Source organism: Colletotrichum higginsianum, chromosome 10 (assembly GCF_001672515.1).
Source record: "Colletotrichum higginsianum IMI 349063 chromosome 10, whole genome shotgun sequence".
In the NCBI taxonomy this organism is placed as follows: Eukaryota; Fungi; Ascomycota; class Sordariomycetes; order Glomerellales; family Glomerellaceae; genus Colletotrichum; species Colletotrichum higginsianum.
This window is the reverse complement of record NC_030962.1, coordinates 2,237,263-2,257,633: the sequence shown is the minus strand read 5'-3', so window position 1 is coordinate 2,257,633 and position 20,371 is coordinate 2,237,263. Positions and strand designations below refer to the sequence as shown.

Here is a 20,371-nt window from a genome sequence, read left to right as displayed (position 1 = left end):
GATACCAATGAAAAACATCTCGACGCTCTTCATGAACCACGCTCTAGCTCCGGTTTCCTGACCAACAGGTGCCGTCTCTTCACACGGACCCAACTGTCAATCTGTAGAACCGCTTGGTCGGTGTATTATGGCAAACGTGTATATAAATTTCGCAGTAGAGAAGATGGCGAGGCACACTCCCATTTGGTGACAAGTACTCGAGTTCAGTTTTGTTCAGATGGATATCCATGCGTATAATCGTACATAATACATCGGGCGGTCGAAAGCTTTTCCCCCCAGCTCAGCGGAACCTGTGTTTGCCATGTCCGGAGCTGTGTTCCATTCAAGTGCCAAAATAAATACTAACATCTTCCCACCCACCGAGAAGCCAACAAGTCGACATTTGTTGCTTTAGACGCGGGAAACCTGGTCGAGCTCAGCGCCTTGACAAACTCAATCTGACCTTTGTTCCGCTTGCTGGCGACTGATCGATTTCGGGCCAAGACACTGGGGCCAAGGTGCTTCCACGATCTATTCAGAGTCAAGGACAACCCCATGAGGCAATTGTTTGAGCAGGAGTGAGTTACCAGTAACGGCCACCACGTTCATACTCGCGAGGGTACCCATCACGCGGGTAGCCAGCGTCCCGGGGAGGGAAGTCTCTAGGAGGGCGGTCGTACGGTCTGCCGTTGACGTACGGGTCAGGTGGCGGAGGGTAGTCCCGGCGGTAGGGATCATCGTAACGGCCTCGCGGGGGAGGGTAGTCGTCGATGGGACGACGGGGAGGCGAGCGGTAGCGAGCCCGGTCGTCGTAGTACTCGCGGCGGGGGCTTCGCTCACGATAGCCCTCGCGGTAGCCGTCTCTGCGCGGGCTGTAGCCACGCGGGGGACCCCGTCGCTCGTAATCATCCACCGGAGGCGGGTAAGGTCGACGGCCGCCACCAGGGGAACGGGAGCGTGCGCCGCGCAAGTCACGAGGCGGCATGTCGGGCTGGGTCTGCAGCTGCGTTAGCTTACTGTCGCTCGATTTCATCGTGGTGTTTCACTTACGTCGGCGACACAGGTGACACGGCTTCCCTTGAACTCTCGGCCATCGAGCTTCTCAACAGCGGTTCTCAAGTCTGCTGCGGTTTCAAACTCAACAAAGCTGGAAAACTAGGGTGTCAGCAGTGTCCCGCGCGTAGACACTTTCTTGGAGGTGGTCAACTCACCCACGCCCGTTGCCGTCGCGGCCGGTCTCAGAGTAGACAACGTCAAGGCTTGATTGACGAGCAAAGTCTTTCAGGTCCTATATCCAGAGTCCATGTAAGTTGGTGTCCAGGAGCGGTGTAATGGCCGTAGAGGGCTGGTCATCCAGGAAAGAAGAGGGGCCAGCGGCCAGTCAGAGAGGGTGAAGCCAAAGGTGACAGCGTCCGGCTCTGAGGATCCATCGCTGCTCTCACGGAGCCCGAGCCGATTCAGAGAATCGACCATAGGACCTGAGGAAGCCAGTCTCAGGAGCGCCGCACAATCCAGACCGGTCGATTGACGGGCAGTGGGCGCTTGGAGTCGAGGCCGCAGAGCGTGCCGGGAAATCCATCTCGAGGGGTAGGATGTAGGTCCAGACGCGCTATGCGACACCAATGGAAGGGCATCCGGGAATCCATCATAGAGAACGGGGAGAGAATCAACAGACCTGCCAACTGGTATCGGTGGGAAGTCCCGTGATCTGCATACGATGGGGAGTGCGGCGAGGCCTTGGGGGAGCGCGCTCGTTGTTAAAGCCAGCGGCGCTGCCGCCCTCCCGATGCCGAGTTCCACGGGCAAATTGTACGGTCAGGCGTTCGCCCATGAAGTCGGATCCATCTTATAACGTTATGGTTAGCGGACCGGAGCGGAAACAGGTAGTTGACGACAAAACGGCGCATTGACACATACGAAAAGCTGGACGATACGGCGGTCAGCATTGAAGCAACTTGACATAGGGAGGGAGGATTGGACAGTGACGACTTACCGGGTACAACATCACGAGCATCCATCGCATCCTTGTACTCAATAAAGCCGAATCCGTTCATCAACTTGATTTCGGTGATTTCTCCAGTGCCATGGGTTGCGAAATGGGCCTCGACGTCGGCCTTGGTGGCTTTGGAAACGCGTCCAGGTTAGCAACAGTTTGCGACCAAACAAGGGCGCGGTGGGAGAGTGCGCAAGACTGAACTCACCATTGCGAGGGAGGTTTCCCAGGTACAACCTGGTGGAGGAGACCTCGGTCATATTCGCCGATGGTTTGCGTCCTTTGGAAAATTAGTCAAAGTCGCAACGAAGACAAGATGAGCCAGTTCGGCGCAGGATTCCGACCCGATGGAGGGGTTGTGGATGTGATAATTCGTAAGACGGGGAAGTGATGGCGGGCGGCGGGAGGAAATGCACTGCGGTTCCTGGAGCAGAACCGAACTGATGGATAGCTGCGGTGAGGAGAAATCGACCCTGAACCCAAGGGACCAAAGAAAGATTCCTGATGAAGAGCGGGCTGCGTGTGGCGCAAAGGAGTAGGAATACTGACAGGACGGAAAAGCGGATGGTTCGTATGGCCCCTTCGGCGCCTGAACATGCGAAAGGGGAGGAGGGGAGGAGGGATCAAGAGATGCCGGGCGTGTAGCTGGAGAGTCGGGAGATTATGAGGAATGCTAGGCCGACGTTACACTAATTGTTCGACTCGCAATTGGTGGAAGCAGAAGGTGGTGTGCTCCTGTAGAACGAGGTGGTGGTTGGTGAGGTTCGTGTGTGTGGTTGGAGGCAAAGCCAAGGTGGTGAGGAGGTGCGGTCAGGCAAAGGAGTGGTAGGTATTTGTGATAATTATTCCCCGGTGCCCGTTACTGGCAAAGGTAGGTAGGTTGCAAGCTCTAGGAAGGCAAGGCAGGGAAGATGGGTAGTACTTCCTGGGTACCTAGGTAGTACTTCCTGGGTACCTAGGTAGTTAGGGACGGGATGGAGAGCCACCAAGGTTTCCTTACCGAGCTGCGACCTGGCGAGGACAACCCGCGACAGAGGGAGGAGAAGGAGAGCAAAGGTGGGAGAAAAAAATCTACCTCGTGTATGGGGTGCAAACAAACAATCACACACAGGTGGAGCGCTTCAGCGCTAAAGAACGACGGAAGAAGGCGGCGGCGGCGAGGAGAATGTTGGGCCTGGGCGAGCTGGGCTGCCGACCGAGGAGGAGCCACGACAGGTCCTGCCCCGGAATCAAGGTAGCATCAACCAATTATAGCGCGACATTTCGGGCTGCACACCCAAAAACCTGAAGTACCTGCGGATACCTTTCTCTCTCTCCCCTGAGCTGAGCTGAGCTTCGACTGCATGTACACAGTGCTGTAACCTTGTTTACGGTCAGTGACCTACCTAGCTGCGCTGATCACTGGAAATATTTGTTCTCAAAAGTACGCGAGCTTCGTAGCGTGTCCCGAAAGCTTTCTTTCCATAACGCCTAATATCCGCCCACCGAGGCAATCGGTCGGAGGTGTCTTCTTTTTCTTCTTCTACTTTTCTTCTCCAACTCTTCAGGATCCGAGATGACACGCCACTGAGGTGTTTGTTAGTCCAGGAGCTCTCGGCACATTGGAACTATGAGAAAAGAAAGGAAAAATACTTCCTGTTAGTAAGCGGTTCCGAGGCCTATCTTCTACCTGCTAGGTATGCACGCGAAATCGGGCTCGAGAGATGTCCCGTTCAATCCATCAGTAGATATCTAGATACATAACTAGGCTGGGCAGGCCGCATCTAGTTCTGCGTTACTTGTCTGCGTCTTCCACTGCGGCGTTCTGTAGCTGGCCGTTGGGTCAATCAACAATGTTACCCTTCAGTTGCTCTAACCATCCGGGACCAGGCCAAAGCAACCACTCAGCAAATCAGCGGGGAGGAGGACAAAAGCGAGATCTCCGTCAGGGGTAGCCAGATCCGGAGCTAGCCGGCAACATCCTCCAGTCGTGCCTGATTGATGTCTGTAGTAGATCCTCGCTGTTTATTTAATCAAAAGTCAAGATGATTGGGTCCCTGGTTCGTACCATCCCAGCCCGTATCCAGTGTATGACCCGCCAAACCGGGCAACTCAAACAACTCCTGGCCGGTCGCAACAAGGCAAGCCAACATAGACGTCTCCGACCCTGCTTACCCGTGTGAGGTGCTGTGATCGCCGTCGACCCGAGGGACATTGGGATATCGAGACATCGCTCAGTGCCAGGACGAATCGCCAGGTTACTGAGATTAACCTCCTTCATTTTAGTGTCGCAACTGTGCTGGAGAATCACCCAACTCATCTCTTCAGACACAAGTCAGGCATGGTCAAACCCCTCAACAATCCAATCTTCGCGACATTCACCGACCTGCCGGTACCCTCCTTGAGTATCCAAACCTGAGATCAGCCCGAAACCCGCGAGTCCTGAATGACCCCCTAACTTGTGCCATTCTGCATCTGTAACAGAGTTCTCCCTTGCCCCTCTTTTCTCCTTCAGACAACCGCGCTCACCGGTACCGATGATAAGAACAACTGGGCGGACAGAGCCTTTGGTAGCCAAATGTGCCACTCGCCAGGGGGAGGGGTAGGGGGGGGGGGGGCGAAAAAAAGGGCCACGCCGGCTCGTACGGACAGCATAAACGGCATGTTGCATGTTCGGTCACCCGTGGCAAGCTTCCCTAATAGCCACTTCCTGCGTGGTGAATCCTTGCTTCATGTTAGTCGACAGCCTGTACCTATCTTGCCTGTCCCCCTTGGATCAGCGTCTTCCAAAGTAGTGCGATTCGGCACAAACGTTTCAAGCGGCCGTAGAAGTCCAAGTCCTGAACGGACTTAGCCTCGCGCAATGCCTTCTCTTCGTATTGGATCTCAACAGATACCTTGTTTAACATTTTACACAATAAACCATCCTGTGGTTCGTCTTCTCTCGTTCTGCAATGTGATTCTCTCGAACCCAATAAATCGAATACCAGACGCCTGCCCATGCGGCCCTATAATCGCACGCGACCCTGCCCCGGTTTGTATTGTGAACAGAAAGATTCCTAGCAGACGCCATGCTATGCCAATTGCCAACGCGCTCAAGGAAAACCCCTTAGCTTCAACTAGACGATAAGCAAATGAAGACGACGAATCCCGGACTCAACCAAACATAATCTCCACCAGCTCATCTATAAACGTAAAGGCCAGATGAGCACTAACGCCGTCAGCTCGCCACACTTGACAGCAGTCTTGAGAGTAATCAGAGTTGAGGATCACTTACTTGAGCCTCGAGTTGTTAAATGTTGCAAATACACGCCGGCTGGCAGCCTGGGCGTTCACTCTGCCAACCACACTCCCGGCTAGGTCTGGCACGAGAGTTGCCAGCATTAGACTGGCTTCCGTTCTCGTCTTCTTCTTTTCCGATGCCGTCCGCGGCTGCTTGTTCTTATCCATCTCACCACCGGGCCACATGCTGGCTTTGAGGAGGGCAATGTACTTAAGAATGGCATCCTCCTGGACCAACACCTTGACGTTATCCCGAACTTTGCGCTCGATCGTGCCGCCAAGTAATTGTTGCAGGACAACTACAACGGCACGCCCACGAAGCCAGTTGTTTCCGCGGTTGAGTTCGAAGACCTCCAGAAAAATGTCGCAAATCGGCTTGATGAAAGACTCCAGTTCCTTGTTCTCGAACGCATTCAACTCGGCCTCAGCCTCGGCAGCGCTAACGCCGTCTTCGTTGACAGGCAGTGGTACGGCGTTGAGCTGGTTTGTGGCGGCCGCGATGAGGTTTTGTCCAGCTAGTGACAGTTGATCCAAAACGGGTATGTTGCCCAGGATATCTTCTACGCCGTCCGTCACAGAGTCGTACAGCCTTGTGATCATATCCTTCTTGTCTTCGCGGTCGACTATGTCCGTGCCCTGCGCAATCGCGCTTTGCGACAAGAACGCTCGCAGATCCCGGCTCCTGCAGACTTCGGGTAGCATCAGAAGCTCGCGTAGATATTGCTCAAGAGCTGTCCGTCGCTTGCGGAGAAACTCGCTCTGGAATTTCATGACCATTCTTCTGCGGGGGAAGTCGAGGTTGCGAACCGAAGGATACCTTGAACGAAGCTTCTGGTGCAACTCGTGGAACTCGCTATACCGGCGAGTGATCATCCATGTTGCTGCCGGCATCTTTTCGCCGGCATCTCTTTGTACCTCGACCACGTACAAGGCAAACTCTCTGCCGTCGTCTTCTCGCCCCACCTGAATAGCCTTGATCTTGATTGAAGATCGGCCATACAGGCTATTGTCGCTCTCCTGCACGACATATTGCTGCCTTTGTAGTTCTTTTCGACGAATTTCGCGTTGCAAACTCGCTTTAGACTTTCGGAGAATCCGAAGCTCAGCTGTATTGTTGGTAAGCTCCGCTTTCTTCGTCAGGGATTCGACAATGGCATCCTGCGCAATGAGACGGTCAATGTCATTGGACAAGGCTGTGATGGCTTCTGCTAGTCCAAGGTCGCCTGGCGCCGCCTCGTGCACCTCATCTTCTACATCACCATTGTCCCCTTCGCCCCCATCGTCTCGTTCGTCAGAGAGGTACTTATCCTCGTCGCCGAACAAGTCGTCGTCCACGAAGACTCCTATGCGCGATGCTGCACTGACAAGCCCAAGGGACGCAAGACTCGGCTTCTCGGCCTCTTTAGACGATTGCGCGGCAGGTCTTGACACCTCAAGTGATCCACGATGCGAGTCGTTGTCCCCAGAAAACAGACTTGACCGATCGACAGCGTCCTCGGGCCCGAAAAGCGAAGCTCGGAATTCCTCGGCTGTCTGTGGTCGGTTGTCCTCCATGATGTTATTCAATGCTTCCTCCATGGCCTGCACCACGTTGGTATCTGGAACCAGCTTGCCTGTTTCCTGGTCAAGACTTTGGACGGAGTCCATCATGCCATCTTGATCGAAATCATCATCGTCAAACAGCGGTGCCGGCGTTTCTTCATCTAGGGAGTGTCGTTGCCGCGGCACTGGTTCAGAGCCGCCGCTGCCATTAACAATGAGACTCGCCAAATCGGAAGCGGATCCGGCACGCCTAGATAGCGGCCGTGATAACCTAGGCGCCAAGCGGGCGACAGGGCCGGGCTTGGACTGGTACGACTGGGAATTGCGATACATTGGCGGGTGTGCTTGCGACGAGGCAGACGGCTCTGCGGTGGGGGAAGATGCAATGTTGGCTGATGCTTCTTGCGCTGCTAAGCACTTATAAAAGAGATCGGACTTCTTGAAAGCCTGGAAGAATTGGGCTTGCATTCTCTCCAAGACAGCCGCCTGAGCCCTCAGGATGGCCCTGCGCGCCTTGTAATATTGCTCAGGGGTTGCTGCTTTACCGGCGTCCAGAAAGGCTCGGACCTCGTCTCGAGAGGCTTGTGAGACCCTCAGTTCAGCCTTAGCAAGGTATGCGTGATCGATCTGAGCAAGATCCAGACGATCAGAATCGGTCCACATTGGCAGATTGGATGGCAAGTGTTCGTCGTCTTGGCCCTCATCCTCCAAAGGGTTTCGGAAACCGTCAACGACCAGCCAGAACTGAACAAGAGGCATCATGCGGTGACGGTCCATGAACTCCATGAAGTAGGATAGGCCAGACGCGTCTCGAAGCAAGTCGACCAGTGATGCGTTCTCGAGCTTCGAAGCTACCTGGGGAACACCGGCTGGACGAGCAGGCAAGGTCGCAGAAGCTTGTCGGCTTCCGCCTGCCGCTAGAAGCTGGACGCGTTGGTCTAGAAGCCGCTTGCCCATCTCCAGCCGGCGAAGATAAACCTGATCCTGATTTTCCTCTAGGGAATCGCGCTTCAGTTGGCTCGCAACCTCGCTTCGCAGCCTCCTGGCGTCGGAGAGATTGTTGACTTTCCGTATCGCGCGAATGAACTTTTCAAACTTTCTCTCGTTATCAGTGGGCGAAAGACGGGGAATGATGGCGGCCTTGCTGGATCTCGGGGTTGGAGAGGCATGCTGATCTAACGCGGCCCTAAGCTTCCGGACCGTTGATCGGTCCTGTAGCATGGAACGGCCATAGTTCTCCATCACTTGGTTCCAGGTATCAGGCTCGGCCAGGATTTGCATCACGGGAAACAGCACGGCGCAAGCCACGATCTCTCGGATGATGGTAGATACGGCCCGGCTAGCAAGTACGCTGGGTGGAAGAACGTTTGGCAAGATCGCGGAGACCATTTTCCGCAAGTAATCCTGTTGCACGAGTTTCGTGTCGGGAAACGACAATGACGCAGCGGGATGAAGTTTCCCGTCTTTGTATTTGGAGGCGATTGCAAGATCCAGCTCCTCGGATTCCGTTACGGACCGATTCAGCTTCTTCCCCCGCACAGCTCGTTCGGCCTCGTAAAAGTCTCGAAAATGTGCCGTCAACATCGGAACAACTCGTGTAGTAACGATGTCCACGAGGTCGAGCTCCAAAAGTCGCTCCCGGATACCGATAAGGGCGTCGCGTACGGCTTTGTCGACTTGGTTGGAGAAGACGGGGTTCTTGCTGATGTTGGAGTACCACGAACTGACAAAGTCGCGAATTATCAGCTCGATGAGGTCGTCGAGAGCTTTGGAAATGCGGCGGGAATCAGGGTCGATGGGCACTTTCGAGTAGGCCTGTCGCGCCTGGAGACTGGCGATCTCGCGAGCCCAGACCTTGGGCGCAAGGAATGCAGGGCCATTTGGACGGGGCGATCGATGTCGCAAACCGCGTCTGAATCCGCGCGACGTGAGCAGTGTAAGGGCGAACAAGGCGGCGATGGTCAGGACGACTCCTCCGACCAAGGCGTAGCCCATCCACCGCAAAGTTGGGACCCAGCTGACGGCATAGCCCCACGCGATGAAGCATGTGACGGCGGCAAGGATCAAGTCTCTGCCTTGTAGGGCCATAGTCCAAATTGATCCGAGGGGTGATAGGGTGCCACTACATCGTATGTCGTTCGAAGTTTGCGGTGCTCTCGGGAGCTGCTGGGGGTCAACGGTGATGAAGAGGGTGGAGAGCTCGCGCTGGCTGGGTCTTATCGATTAAGGCGAGCGAGGCGGGTGCGGGTGCGGATCGAGAGACACGTGTGGATGGCATCGAGCTATGTGTGTGGGTAGTGAAAGTGGCCCGTCCCAGGTGTGCGGCAGGCGAGCCAGTGCCTTGAGGTACCTACCTCCCTACTTCCTGGCTAGATACCACCTAAGATACTTAGGTAAGTACCTACATTTTCACCGTTGCTGCAGGCCTTTGGGTGGACCCAAGCGGCCACTAGGCTTGATGATAAATAGGTATGCAACTAACCAATACACACCCAAGCTTCCAGCCCCAGTGAGCTAGCATGGACAATCAGATGACCAGACCCGTGGTAGGTTGCTCACGAAAAAGCCTGCAGAAGAAGCCATGATCCAATTCGAACAAGGTCCGGCCTGGTGGTTATTATCTTGGGGCTTGGATTTCGCCACCACGAAGGTAGAGGGGGTATTATTGATTTTGTTCGGGACCACCACCAGACGTAGCTTCTTCCTCGCAGGGCAACTCCACCTCTAGTCTTCCCCTGGACGCCTCCATAGGAACTCACCATGGGGGGTCTTCCAGTCTGCGGAAGAGGGCCACGTATTTTTGGCCTTGATTCCGAGTCACCTTCTTGCTCTCCTCCGTCTCGGACGCCATCACTTTGACACATTCGTCGGCTTCCTGCTCATCCTCAGATAGGCGCTCGAACGCAGGATGGGCGTCAAAATGGCCAACCATCCATTGGTGCAGGGGCTCGACGTCGGTGATGGTATAGACGATACCACCGGGACGCAATACAAATGCGTATTCGGAGTTAAGTGTAGTTGATACGATCCTGGCCTTATGTTTCCGCGCCTTGAAGTGTGGGTCTGGGAAACATATGAAGACTTTGGATAGTTGCGCCTTTTTGAAGAAGTTGGGGAGGAACTTCATACTGTTCGCACGCAGACAGCTAATGTTCTGGTACAGGCCATCCTCCTGGTTCTGCACTCTGAGCGCTTTGATACGCTCTTGGACGTATTCTGTCACCGAAGTGCGGATCTCGAGGCCTAGCAAGAATATCAGCGGATATGCCAGCTAACGGCAACAGATCGGGTTTGCGTACCAAGAACAAGGGTCTGTGGCAGGATCGGTGACAATGCCACAAGTAGGCCCCCAAAGCCGCACCCAATATCCACAACCTCGACGTCCTTCTTCAGGCTACGTGTTTTTGGTTTCGAGGCGTCCAGGGCGTTTGCATCGGAGACTGCTGCATCGGCCGTGCCGGGTTTCTCATCTTCGACGGCGAAGGCAGGGTAGTACTGCGTCCAGTTCATGGACTCTGGGCTCGCAGGGCTGTGGTCGAGAGTCCTCGGTAAGCAATTATGCGAGATCAGGGGGACCGAACGGCATGCGACTCAACTAGACTAATTGGTGATCCGAGAAAGGGTTCGCATGAGCTCGCTGGCGGTAAAACTTCTTTCGGGGCAATTCTGCCACGCCCTCCTGATTACGCGCATTGCGATAGTCCTCGCGCTTCGTGCTCTTGCTTTTAGCCTTGCCCATGATGCGAGCCGTTGGGTTTATGGCTTGAGTAGGGGGATGGATGGTGAGATAACAAAATCGAAGTTCCGGCCAAACAGTCCGCAGGCACAAAAAGGTCTATGAACGGAGCCGTGCGATATGCGTTCGAGGGAGGTGGGGGATTGGGCGCCTGGAAGTTGCAAAAAAAAGTTGCGATCGAGCGGGCGGTGATGCATAGCGGGGAATTTTGGCGGGAGTCGTCGGGTTGAGCAGGCGGTGAAGAGTAGAACATGGCGGAGCTTTGCCAAATGACTTTGACGGTCCTTAAAATGTCTTGGGACATGTCACTTAAGCCAGGTAGAGACCCGCTGTAGGCTCTCCAGACCAAGGGCACAGGCGCCTCAAGTGGGTTGGTTGCCTGCGTCACCTACAACCTGGATCTGCCTCGCGCCAGGGGGGGCGGGGAACCCAGAGCCAGCGCGTTGATTATTGAAATGGACGAGGACGAGTTGGAATAGCAGATAAGAACAAGAACGGTGGTAAATAATACTTGCATGTCGTTTAAACCCAGCTATGGCAAGGAAGCTCGGCTTCACCATCCAAAGTTTTACGAGAGAAGGAGAGATAGAAAAAAAAAAGTAAGGTGGCTTCAGTTTCAAGGCATGAGCCATAAGGGACGCTTAAGAGACATACATGTCTCTTGCAGCCAAGGAACGAAACCCCCCTAGGACACGGAGGCGCCGGGTAGCCTCCCTATTGTCGCCCATATCAATGTTAATTTATGTCTCTCTGCTTGTTTGTTACATGACGATCCAGCCCACCATTGGTTTCTTGACCAACAGGTCGATAATTGTCCCATTATTAGATAATCTTTGAATACCCACCAGCACAAACTGTCCACGACTACGCTGCTTTGCGAATACCATCACCGGGCCTTTCCGATAGACTGTCAACTCGCCCCCAACAAACATAGCAGTATTGCCATTACCAGTCGCACACGCTGTGCTCGCACCCACATCCTCATTCCATTGGATTCAACGATACCCCCCCTCCGTTGCGCCCCCGTCATTCCTCTGTCACCGTCACCAATCCACCACTCTTGAGCCTTCAGCAGTATCCTGGTCTTCCAAAGGCTGCCGCCATTCTCACAACTTCATCATGGATACCCACACGCAAGCAGTCTCCTGGTACGACGCCATAATGACTTACTCGTTACTATCATCCGACTATCCCACCATTGTTAGATACATCTCCGCCGCCTTCGTAAGTCTCGTCCACCGTTCCTGCCCGGCGCCTTGTCTTTGAGGTGTGCTCACCTCTTTTCTCAAGATTGCTCTGGGCTTCATATTCTTCATCCCCATCATTATTCTCGTCGCTGTGGACTTCGGCATCTACATTTACAGAATATGCTGGAGCCGCCCATGGAACCAGAACAGGAACCAGCCAGCGCACTTGCGTGAGCTAGGGCACCACCACGAGGAGCAACTGCACAAGCTCCCGCTAGACGTGGTAGACGGGTCGTCGACAGTGACCTCGACAGTGACCTCGACCGTAGCAGCCGCTGCAAGGAAACGGATACAGCGTCTGAGCGAGTCCGATGGCGGGAGCGATGCATCATCCGCGTAGAGCGAGTGAGGCTGCGGTGAAGGGATAAGGGCTGTTTTGAGTGTTCTGCTTTCCCCCAAGAGGCCAGGAGGGGGTTTGGCCCGGTCGCCTCGGAAATGCGTCCTTCGGTGACTTTGATTCATACTGCCAATTCCCCGTGTACGGTGGACTTTTCTTTGGGGTGAAAATGGAATGCCAAAAGGCGTCGTGCAGTATAATTCGTTCGGTAAACTACTTTCATCCCCTCCACCCCTCCCGCCAACAAAAAGTTATCTTCCCCATTCGTAATGAAGCTTACACAGACTCGCAGCCTTAAAATGGCTTACTTGGATGTGGAGAGTGTCAGTAGTAATGCGCAATTATATGGACTTGGAAGCTTAATGAGGGTTTTCTCCAACGGGTTTCCTTAGGTCAAAGAGGAGGGCACCTAGGTAGGTAATTGGGTGTCCCCAATGTTGGCCAGAGGCCGGCACGCCCTGCAGCACGCCGATAACGATAGCGGCGTGCCTGCTGTCGGGTTCTCTAAACAACGACTCAACTTCGTCCTCCGACACCTACCTACCTCACTACCTACCTGTATCATCACCCCTTGTCATCCGCGAAACAGCCGTCTGAGCCGTTCCCTCTTACCTCTCTCTCCCTACGAGTTTTCCAAACCTCTCTGACTTCCATTACATCTCGATATGCCTCAAGACCCGAACCTTTACGGTCAACCGCCACCCAAGAAACGCAAGACCTCTACGGCCTTTGGTAACTCCCTCGACTTCACTGCCCAACTGACGTCCCTCATGTCCGCGTCCCCCACCACAACCTCCGCGCCCGCCCGACCCCGTCCCTCGAGAACAAAAGATCTCGTTCTTGGCGGCGCAAGGTCCAAAGCACGTGGGGGCGGTAGCGGTAGTAGCGTCCCGGCAGACGCATCCAATAAGCTTAACCTCAAGGAACCCCTCGGCACGGAAGAAGATTCCTCGAACCTCGCCCGCGCACGGCGCAGGATGGAAGAAAAGGCGCGCCTCTACGCCGCAATGAAGCGAGGCGACTATGTTCCCAAAGAGAATGAGTCGGCGCCCCTCATAGATTTCGACCGGAAATGGGCTGAGTCGGAAGCGGACAAGGACAACAAGGCCGGGACGAGCTCTGGCTCTGGCTCTGGCTCCGACGACGAGGCCGACCAAGACAAAGACGAGGGAAACGTCATCATAGAGTATGAAGATGAGTTCGGCCGTCTCCGCCGCGGTACACGAGCAGACAAGGAACGCCTCGAGCGCCAGCGCCGTCGCGGCCTCCTCGGCGCCGAGGAACTTGAGCGCATGTCTGCCCGCCCCGCCGCGCCCGCGAAGCTTCTCTACGGTGACGCCATCCAGACCATGGCCTTCAATCCCGAGGACCCGGACAGGATGGAGGAGCTGGCGAGCAAGCGCGACCGCAGCGCCACGCCGCCCGAGGCACGGCATTACGACGCCGACAGCGAGATCCGCACGAAGGGTACGGGCTTCTACAAGTTCAGCAAGGATGAGGAGACGCGGAAAAGGGAGTTCCAGAACCTCGAGGATGAGAGGATAAGGACGGAGACTTCGAGGAAAGAGCGGGAGAACAAGAGGGAGGCAAGACGCCGGGAGGTTGAGCAGCGGCGGAAGGATGTAGAGGCGAAGAGGGCAAAGAAACTGGCAGACAGCTTTTTGGACGGTTTGGCGGCCGGTATGAATAGTAATCAATCAAGATAAGTGATTGCATGTCACCGATTGATTCTAAAGGAAGCGGTTTACAGCGAGGGTTGCTTTTCATCCGCCACCACTTGCTTTCTCTTGCCGGTTTCTGAAGTTTGATCTTGTCATGAGTTGACGCACAAGGCAAATCCAGAGAAGCAACGCCAAATCAAAGGATATTTCCCAATAAAGTTTGGCTGGTCATACAAAGATAACCTCTCAGAGGGGAGAGACGGAGTGTCCGTCCACCCTTAGTTATTCGCCGGATATATATACAATCGCCTGTCCGAATGCGCCAAAAAGAAGAAAAAAAAGACAGAAGAGGAAAGAAAAGCAAAACGCCCGTGATGCTGGTCCAAATCGAGACAACGCCTATAAAAGAGTTTTTGAACAAGATAGCCATTGGCTGATAGGATGGTGGGTGTAGAACATTAAGCTGTACAGTAAAGAATCCAAATTGTAGTTGCGAAACCTCGAGTTTTTGGGGCTCATGTGAACCACCATATGCACCCGCAGTCGCTCAATTGACTCGTTCTCGCTGGTCGGTCTCGGGGAGAGACCAGTAGACTGTCTTCGTGTATCCAACGCTTCGTCGAGTCAGCTATCGCCACAGTTTGTCGGTTTTCCATGATGAAAACCTCAACCGGCTGGCCCTCGTCAGTCAAGACAGGAACAGTGTTCTCGCCGTCGTCGCAAACTTCGACTTGTTGACAGACGGCGTTCTTTGTTTGATCAAGAGATACACGTCGCTCTTCGAACTTGATGACTTGAGGGTATGGCGGTGGTGGTGCGCGATGTGGCCGATCACTGGGCATGGAACTTGGCCGAGGGGCCTCGGTCTGCAAGCCATGACGAACCAAGAACTGCGTCGAGGTCGATGGTGGAAATGTTGCAGCCGCGGTGGGCCGCATGGTCGAAGTAGGTTTCCGATAGCTGTTGTTCTGCGCCGGGTACACAAACACTTCGAGAAGGGTCCCAGGCCATGTGCAAATCCAAGGTCTGTCACCAGCCTGTGCTCCCTTCACACCTTTTCTGCTAAATTCTCCCATTTGAGATGATGGGCCACCCCATCCTCTCTTCGACTGTGGCTGTTGCTTCTTTGGGGTGCTGACGCCGGGAAACCTATCCTCAGCCACAATGACTGTCTTGTTATACGTCATCTGAGCAAACCATGCGGCGCCACGGCCCGGTTCCGAAGTATCGTTGACAAGACGCATCTTCAAGGGATCCATGATCAAAGGTGGCTGAGTGCCCCAAGAGAACATGTTGAATCGAAAGTTCTCGTCGTGGTCGCTATCGTTAAAAGTAGTAAGTTTTAGGGTGTAATCGGATATGGGCAGTTCGTTGGCAATTCTGGAAACGCCCATGACATAGCTTGTAAATGGGATATTGCATGTCCAGGCTTGTGACTGTGTGGTGTCGTTAAAACAGGTACTTGGCGCCTGGCTTGCAATAAGAGGCGGCAAGCCAAATGTGCCGACTTCCATCGCAGGAAGGTCTGGTGGCAATGTAGCCAGTGGTTTGATGTCCACGGTAGCCGTAGGAATGACGAGCGGGATGGGCTCGTCGTCTTGATGTTTTCCGGGTGGTTTCTTGTGTTTGGCGAAGAAGGTACCAATGACAGCGCCCAATATGATGCCCCTGAAGAGCTTGTCAGCTTTGGGGGGGAAGGCGTGTAGCGGACAGGCCAGTACTCACATCATCACCAGTCCAACTGCCAACAAGCAGATGGCCCAGTAAGGTATCACACCAAACAAGCGCTTCTTTGCCCTTTTTTGCCACTTACGGTCGGACTGAACTTCTCCCTTCTCGGCATAAACCTCGGCGGCGGTGTTTATTTCGTGCTGGCTGGCAGTATCGGAGGCAAGTGTCCGAGATGACATGCGGGACGGTTGGAGGCGGAGATCCTCTCGGGATTCAAACTCTGGGTTTCGAGTAGCAAGTCCAAGACCACCAGCACCAGGAATAGGGGCAACTGTGGCAGTCATGACAGCAACTGCAGGTTGTTGCGATTGCTGCTGCGGTGACGACGGTGACGGCTGTCCTTGTCGCTGCTGGTCTTGATGTGACTGCTGCCCTGATATCAATTGGGGCGCGTCCTGTTGTTTCCTTGCGTACGCTTGCTCGGGATATCTGGTGTATGGTGGAAGTTCTTCCGTGTGCCCCAAAGGGCCGATCAAGTCGGCAATTTCCTCTCCTTCGGGACCGATCCGTCGATGGTAGCCGTCGGAACGGCCCGCAAATCCTACGGGGATATTGTCGCTCTCGGCTGTATCGACAGGTACGGTGTTCTGCGTGTAAAGTGCATACGGATGGGTTGGCCCACGTGGCCCTGCGTAGGAGCGTTCCGACATGCGAGCAGTTGTTGACGTTGCCACGCTGTTTGTCCGTTGTGGGTACATTTGGTACGGATGGGACGGACCGGACGGACCTTCGTAGGGGCTCTCGGATCGAATGATGGGTGAGTCGGTGGAGGTGCTGGATATACGGGACATAGGCGCGCCGCTTGATTCTGAACCGTCGTGACGGAGAGCCAGTGGGTCGTGTGAGTGTGGAGGTTTTGCGATGCTAGACGGTCGGGCGGGTGTAGCACGCTGAGGAACGGGGGAGTCTCGCGACACAACCGCCGAGCCAGTCGAAGGAAATGTGGTCGAGGCGATAGGCTGATGAGCAGCAGACAGATCGACTGGGCGAAAACCATCAGATATGCCCATTGCTGCCAAGGCATAGTCATCATCGTCGTTGGCCGTCAGCGAGGCGCTTGCCGACATCCTGAGGGAAGCCCTCCGATCGTTGCCCGCCTTGTCATGGAAAGGATCCATGTTGATGTCGGATGGTTTGGTCAGGAATCAACGACAAGCTGTGGCCGTTCGAGGGTTTGGTGGCACCAAGTTCACACCATGGGCGTCGGCCGCTGACCACGGAGGCCCAGATTCAACCCAAACCTCAACTCGCAGTGCAGTGCCTCTCTTGTCGCCTCGATGGAGTGCCGCTCCGAATGAGTCGTTCGCTGCCTAGAGAAAGCCGGATAATCGAAGAGGCGTCGTCGTCGTCGTCGTCGTCGTCGTCGTCGTATAAGGCGGCAGTGTTATAAAAGGAGTGTTTTCTCGGATTGCCGTGGATGGGTAGGTGATGAAGTTCGCAGCGTGGAAAGGAAAGGCAAAGGAAAGACGTTTGGTAGGCAGGACCGTGGAGGAGAAGAGGAATAGGCGTAGGGCGAAAGAGAGAGTGAGAGTGTGGGTGCGGGTGCGGGAGGATAATACCAGACAAGGTTGGACGATTCAGGAACACTTTGGGTTTGGGGTCCGACACGAAGAGTCCAGGCGTGCCATTGGTGGCACTAGGAAAGACTAGGAAGGAGTGAGAAGAGAGTGGGTCCTCTTTTTCCCTTTCCTAGGTAGGTCGGTAGGCAGGTAGCCATGTACCAACTACGGAGGCAGGACGCCCAGGGGCCATATTCAGATGCTAAGCAGCCCGCTGGAGATTTCTCTGCAAGACCCAGAAAAACAGCCGAGGGTGCCTTGCTCTAATGCAGAGAACGCCAAAAAAGAGGTACGAACACTCAACACAGGCGGATGACGGAAGGAGAGGACACCGGCCCAGCCAGAGAAAAGGTGGAGGAGAGAGGGAGGAGTGGAGGAGGGGGGAGAGGGAGGAATGGGATACCAGGCCGTCTTTGGTTGTAGCCTGTGCCGGATGCCCTTGATCGAAGGCAAGGCTTGCTTGCATCTCCGGCCGGGGGCTGAGGGATTCCTAAAGCCCAGGGATACTAAGGCCATTGGACAAAAGGTACATGACTCATCAATATACACTCGCAGACGAAACATGTACCTCCGATCCGAGCTAGTTAAAGACGAGGGACGTGTGCTCCCTAGTCTCGCCTCAGTCAGCGGGCTACAAATGGTGGGCACCATAGCATCCAGGATGCGAGGGTTTGGAAAACCAGGGTTGTCCGGCTTATGTTTGTGAGCGTCCGATGGCCCAACGAGGCGCTGTGTATTCGTAGATACCTAGGTACCGACTTGATTTGGACAGTAGCTGCTGGACATGTGTACGGCTACTTCGACAGCAAAGAGAGACCGAGGACGAGTCGTGGGTTTCCAACCCAAAGCAACCAGTCGATCCCCTGAAGCTGCAGGTGGGTGCGGCGACTAAACCCAGGTGCAGATGTGCAGATGCAGGTGTTCGTTTGTGTGTGAGAGAACGGTGGGGGTTGCAGCATTGGCGTCTGGAGTCGACGAACGCTAACTTGGGTGAGCCCACGCGTTGGACCCGGTCACTGAGCCCGCGACGGCACGGCAGTAACGCTACAGCGGGTCCACCCAAACAGAATCTCTCGTTTAATTAACTGGAACATGCCCCTTCAACGGCATCCCTTCGACAAGACACACTGGGGCTGGTTGAGAAGGAGGGTAAGTGGGTAGGATGTGGTCGATCATAAACAATCCGCTTCTGTCCTCCTCGTTCGTCTTGCTCGTTCGTCTTGCTAGACAGGCATGGCCTTATGTACGGTGGTTTCTATTGCCGTGTTTTTCCAAATTGCGTACCTTTGCGACCTCAAGAGAGACCGCCTTGTCTACGAGTCCCAATTCGTCTTGATTCACGCTGCCGATGCCCGAGACACCGCTGTGTGAGACAACTCGTGGCTGTACACTACAACGGCATCCATATAATGCCGAACACCAAATCCCTCATTCATAGATGAGTTTTTCTTTTCTATTCACCACATTATCTTTGCTAATGATAAACTCTCATTCGTTGCTCGACTCACCGACACCGTACCGTCTCGATCTGGCAGTCGACAAGGGCCGAAGCTGGTCCTTCCTCGTCCCTGACACAGACCTTCTACCTACCTTATGCGGCCCTGCCCATAACCATCCCAGCGACACAAGTATTTGCAAGAACACGACGAAAAATGGATGTCATGTTGTCAACGTTTTCTGCAGTCAACAAATGACAGCGGTCTTGGTTTGCTCTGATAATAGGCATTCGGTTCGATGTAGTTTTTCGCATTGTCCGGCACCATGCAGAGATGCAACTGGTTCGCCACCAGACTTAGAAACGAAGGATCGTGTGAGCTACTGTTTGAGTCGGGCTGGAGCCAAGCGGTGGCATCCCTTTTCGGAAAACTGCCAACAAACCAAATCTTGGACGACGGGGCCGACTCCTGGCCAAGGAGGACGGCGGCCCGAAACCTTCGGCGAAAGCGAATCTTGCGAGGAAGGTGTGATACAAAAAAGAATTTTCAGCTCGTCAGTCGGGACAGAACGTTTCTTGTGGCGGCTGCTACCAGCCTTGACTGACTCTATCAAACCCTGCCCTGCTCATAAGGGACGGGAAGAGATGGATAGAGGATGGACTCCCGGAGGAACGCTGTCACAGAGCAGGGTTTCAGACGTTTAGCAAACAGTGGGGATCCCGCCTCTTGTACCGCCCGATGGTGTTTCTTCGGCGCGGAGGAGAAATATGGACTCGCTCACTGTGCTCAAAGGAACATGCACCGTAGACAGAGGGTTCCGGCACAGGCGCATCGCGCCACTGCCTTAAACGGACTAGCGCTATACCGCCCCTAAGTGCCTTAGGTACCCAACTACGGCAGGAGGGGCCACTGGGGCCTGTCTGTGCTGCAACCTGTGGAACAAATCTTACCATGTCTGCCAAGGGAAAAGGGCATGTGGAGACCGAAACTCTGCGCGAGGTCCGTCGTTGCCTCGTCTCATCCTTGCCACTGCAACTGCAACGCAACACTGCGACTGTGGACTGCGGCCCAGACAAGAACGCTCGCTGCCTCGTTACGACTCACTTGGGTTGTGTCGAATAAAACACTTGGTTTACTGTGATCGACAGGAAACACCCGCTGTTGTCGGTCAATATCGTTCGTCGTCTTTCGTCGTGCTTCGGCAAATTAAGCACGATCTGCTCCGCCGGCAAAAGACGCTGTTTATTTGGTTTTCGGATGCATTAAGAACAGGACAGAGTACGGATTCGATCCGAGTGCCTAGAACGGCAACCCTTGCCACTCACCATTTGCTGCGTCTAGAAACTACACGAAGCTTTCCTTGTGGCTGCAACTCGGTCACCGATGAACCGTTCCCGGCCCTGGGCAGTCTCGTCTTCATTTCTACCTTCTTCATTTTCTCCTTCTAATCTCTCGACCATTCCTGAACCTGGCCTTGCCACAAACATATGCCGGACCCGTGTACACTGGACGCTGCAGTCTCCTCTTCAGTCGAGGCCCCTCGAAATTCCTCCTGTGTTGCTTTGGCCTTCGCCCTTCCGACAGCTACGCAACGCGTTGCTATCGACACCCACCACGCAACTGACATTATCGACGGCCTAACTTTGCTCAACTTTTATTTTACCCCCGTCATCCCCTGAAGCACCGGCCATACTACATCGGCAGAGCCTCATACTGTCAAACCCACTCCCCCTTGCCCTCCTCCTTAGTTGCCACGGCGCTGCAGGCAATTAGCAGCCTGACTAACTTATTACGTACACATGTACAAGTGCCGTTCTTCTCCATCGACTGGTTTGCCCTAGATTTTGGCATCAGCACAGCCCGTTAAGCGTGCGGCCGTGGTTCCGGCG

The 20,371-nt window shown here is 54.5% G+C and overlaps 6 protein-coding genes across 6 annotated transcripts; 2 read left to right on the top strand and 4 right to left on the bottom strand.

Moving 5' to 3' along the window:
• Window positions 1-562: 562 nt before the first annotated feature.
• CH63R_14159 (Pre-mRNA splicing factor) lies at window positions 563-2,232 on the bottom strand (the record flags this gene model as incomplete). The annotated part of the gene is made up of 6 exons (XM_018309133.1): window positions 563-976; window positions 1,030-1,126; window positions 1,191-1,267; window positions 1,655-1,824; window positions 1,973-2,101; window positions 2,181-2,232. 6 exons carry the CDS (start codon window positions 2,230-2,232, stop codon window positions 563-565), a joined length of 939 nt encoding a protein of 312 aa, XP_018151451.1.
• Window positions 2,233-5,224: 2,992 nt separating this feature from the next.
• CH63R_14158 (tRNA (guanine(46)-N(7))-methyltransferase) lies at window positions 5,225-8,863 on the bottom strand (the record flags this gene model as incomplete). The annotated part of the gene is made up of 1 exon (XM_018309132.1): window positions 5,225-8,863. The coding sequence occupies one exon, from the start codon at window positions 8,861-8,863 to the stop codon at window positions 5,225-5,227; it is 3,639 nt and encodes a 1,212-aa protein (XP_018151450.1).
• Window positions 8,864-9,530: 667 nt separating this feature from the next.
• Window positions 9,531-10,514, bottom strand: CH63R_14157 (tRNA (guanine-N(7)-)-methyltransferase; the record flags this gene model as incomplete). The annotated part of the gene is made up of 3 exons (XM_018309131.1): window positions 9,531-10,018; window positions 10,075-10,304; window positions 10,372-10,514. The coding sequence occupies 3 exons, from the start codon at window positions 10,512-10,514 to the stop codon at window positions 9,531-9,533; spliced, it is 861 nt and encodes a 286-aa protein (XP_018151449.1).
• A 1,116-nt stretch (window positions 10,515-11,630) lies between these two features.
• CH63R_14156 (uncharacterized protein) lies at window positions 11,631-12,098 on the top strand (the record flags this gene model as incomplete). Its single annotated transcript, XM_018309130.1, has 2 exons — window positions 11,631-11,735; window positions 11,802-12,098. 2 exons carry the CDS (start codon window positions 11,631-11,633, stop codon window positions 12,096-12,098), a joined length of 402 nt encoding a protein of 133 aa, XP_018151448.1.
• Window positions 12,099-12,760: 662 nt separating this feature from the next.
• CH63R_14155 (uncharacterized protein) lies at window positions 12,761-13,801 on the top strand (the record flags this gene model as incomplete). Its single annotated transcript, XM_018309129.1, has 1 exon — window positions 12,761-13,801. One exon carries the CDS (start codon window positions 12,761-12,763, stop codon window positions 13,799-13,801), a length of 1,041 nt encoding a protein of 346 aa, XP_018151447.1.
• A 470-nt stretch (window positions 13,802-14,271) lies between these two features.
• CH63R_14154 (Glucan 4-alpha-glucosidase) lies at window positions 14,272-16,605 on the bottom strand (the record flags this gene model as incomplete). The annotated part of the gene is made up of 2 exons (XM_018309128.1): window positions 14,272-15,424; window positions 15,482-16,605. The coding sequence occupies 2 exons, from the start codon at window positions 16,603-16,605 to the stop codon at window positions 14,272-14,274; spliced, it is 2,277 nt and encodes a 758-aa protein (XP_018151446.1).
• Between the last annotated feature and the right edge of the window lie 3,766 nt (window positions 16,606-20,371).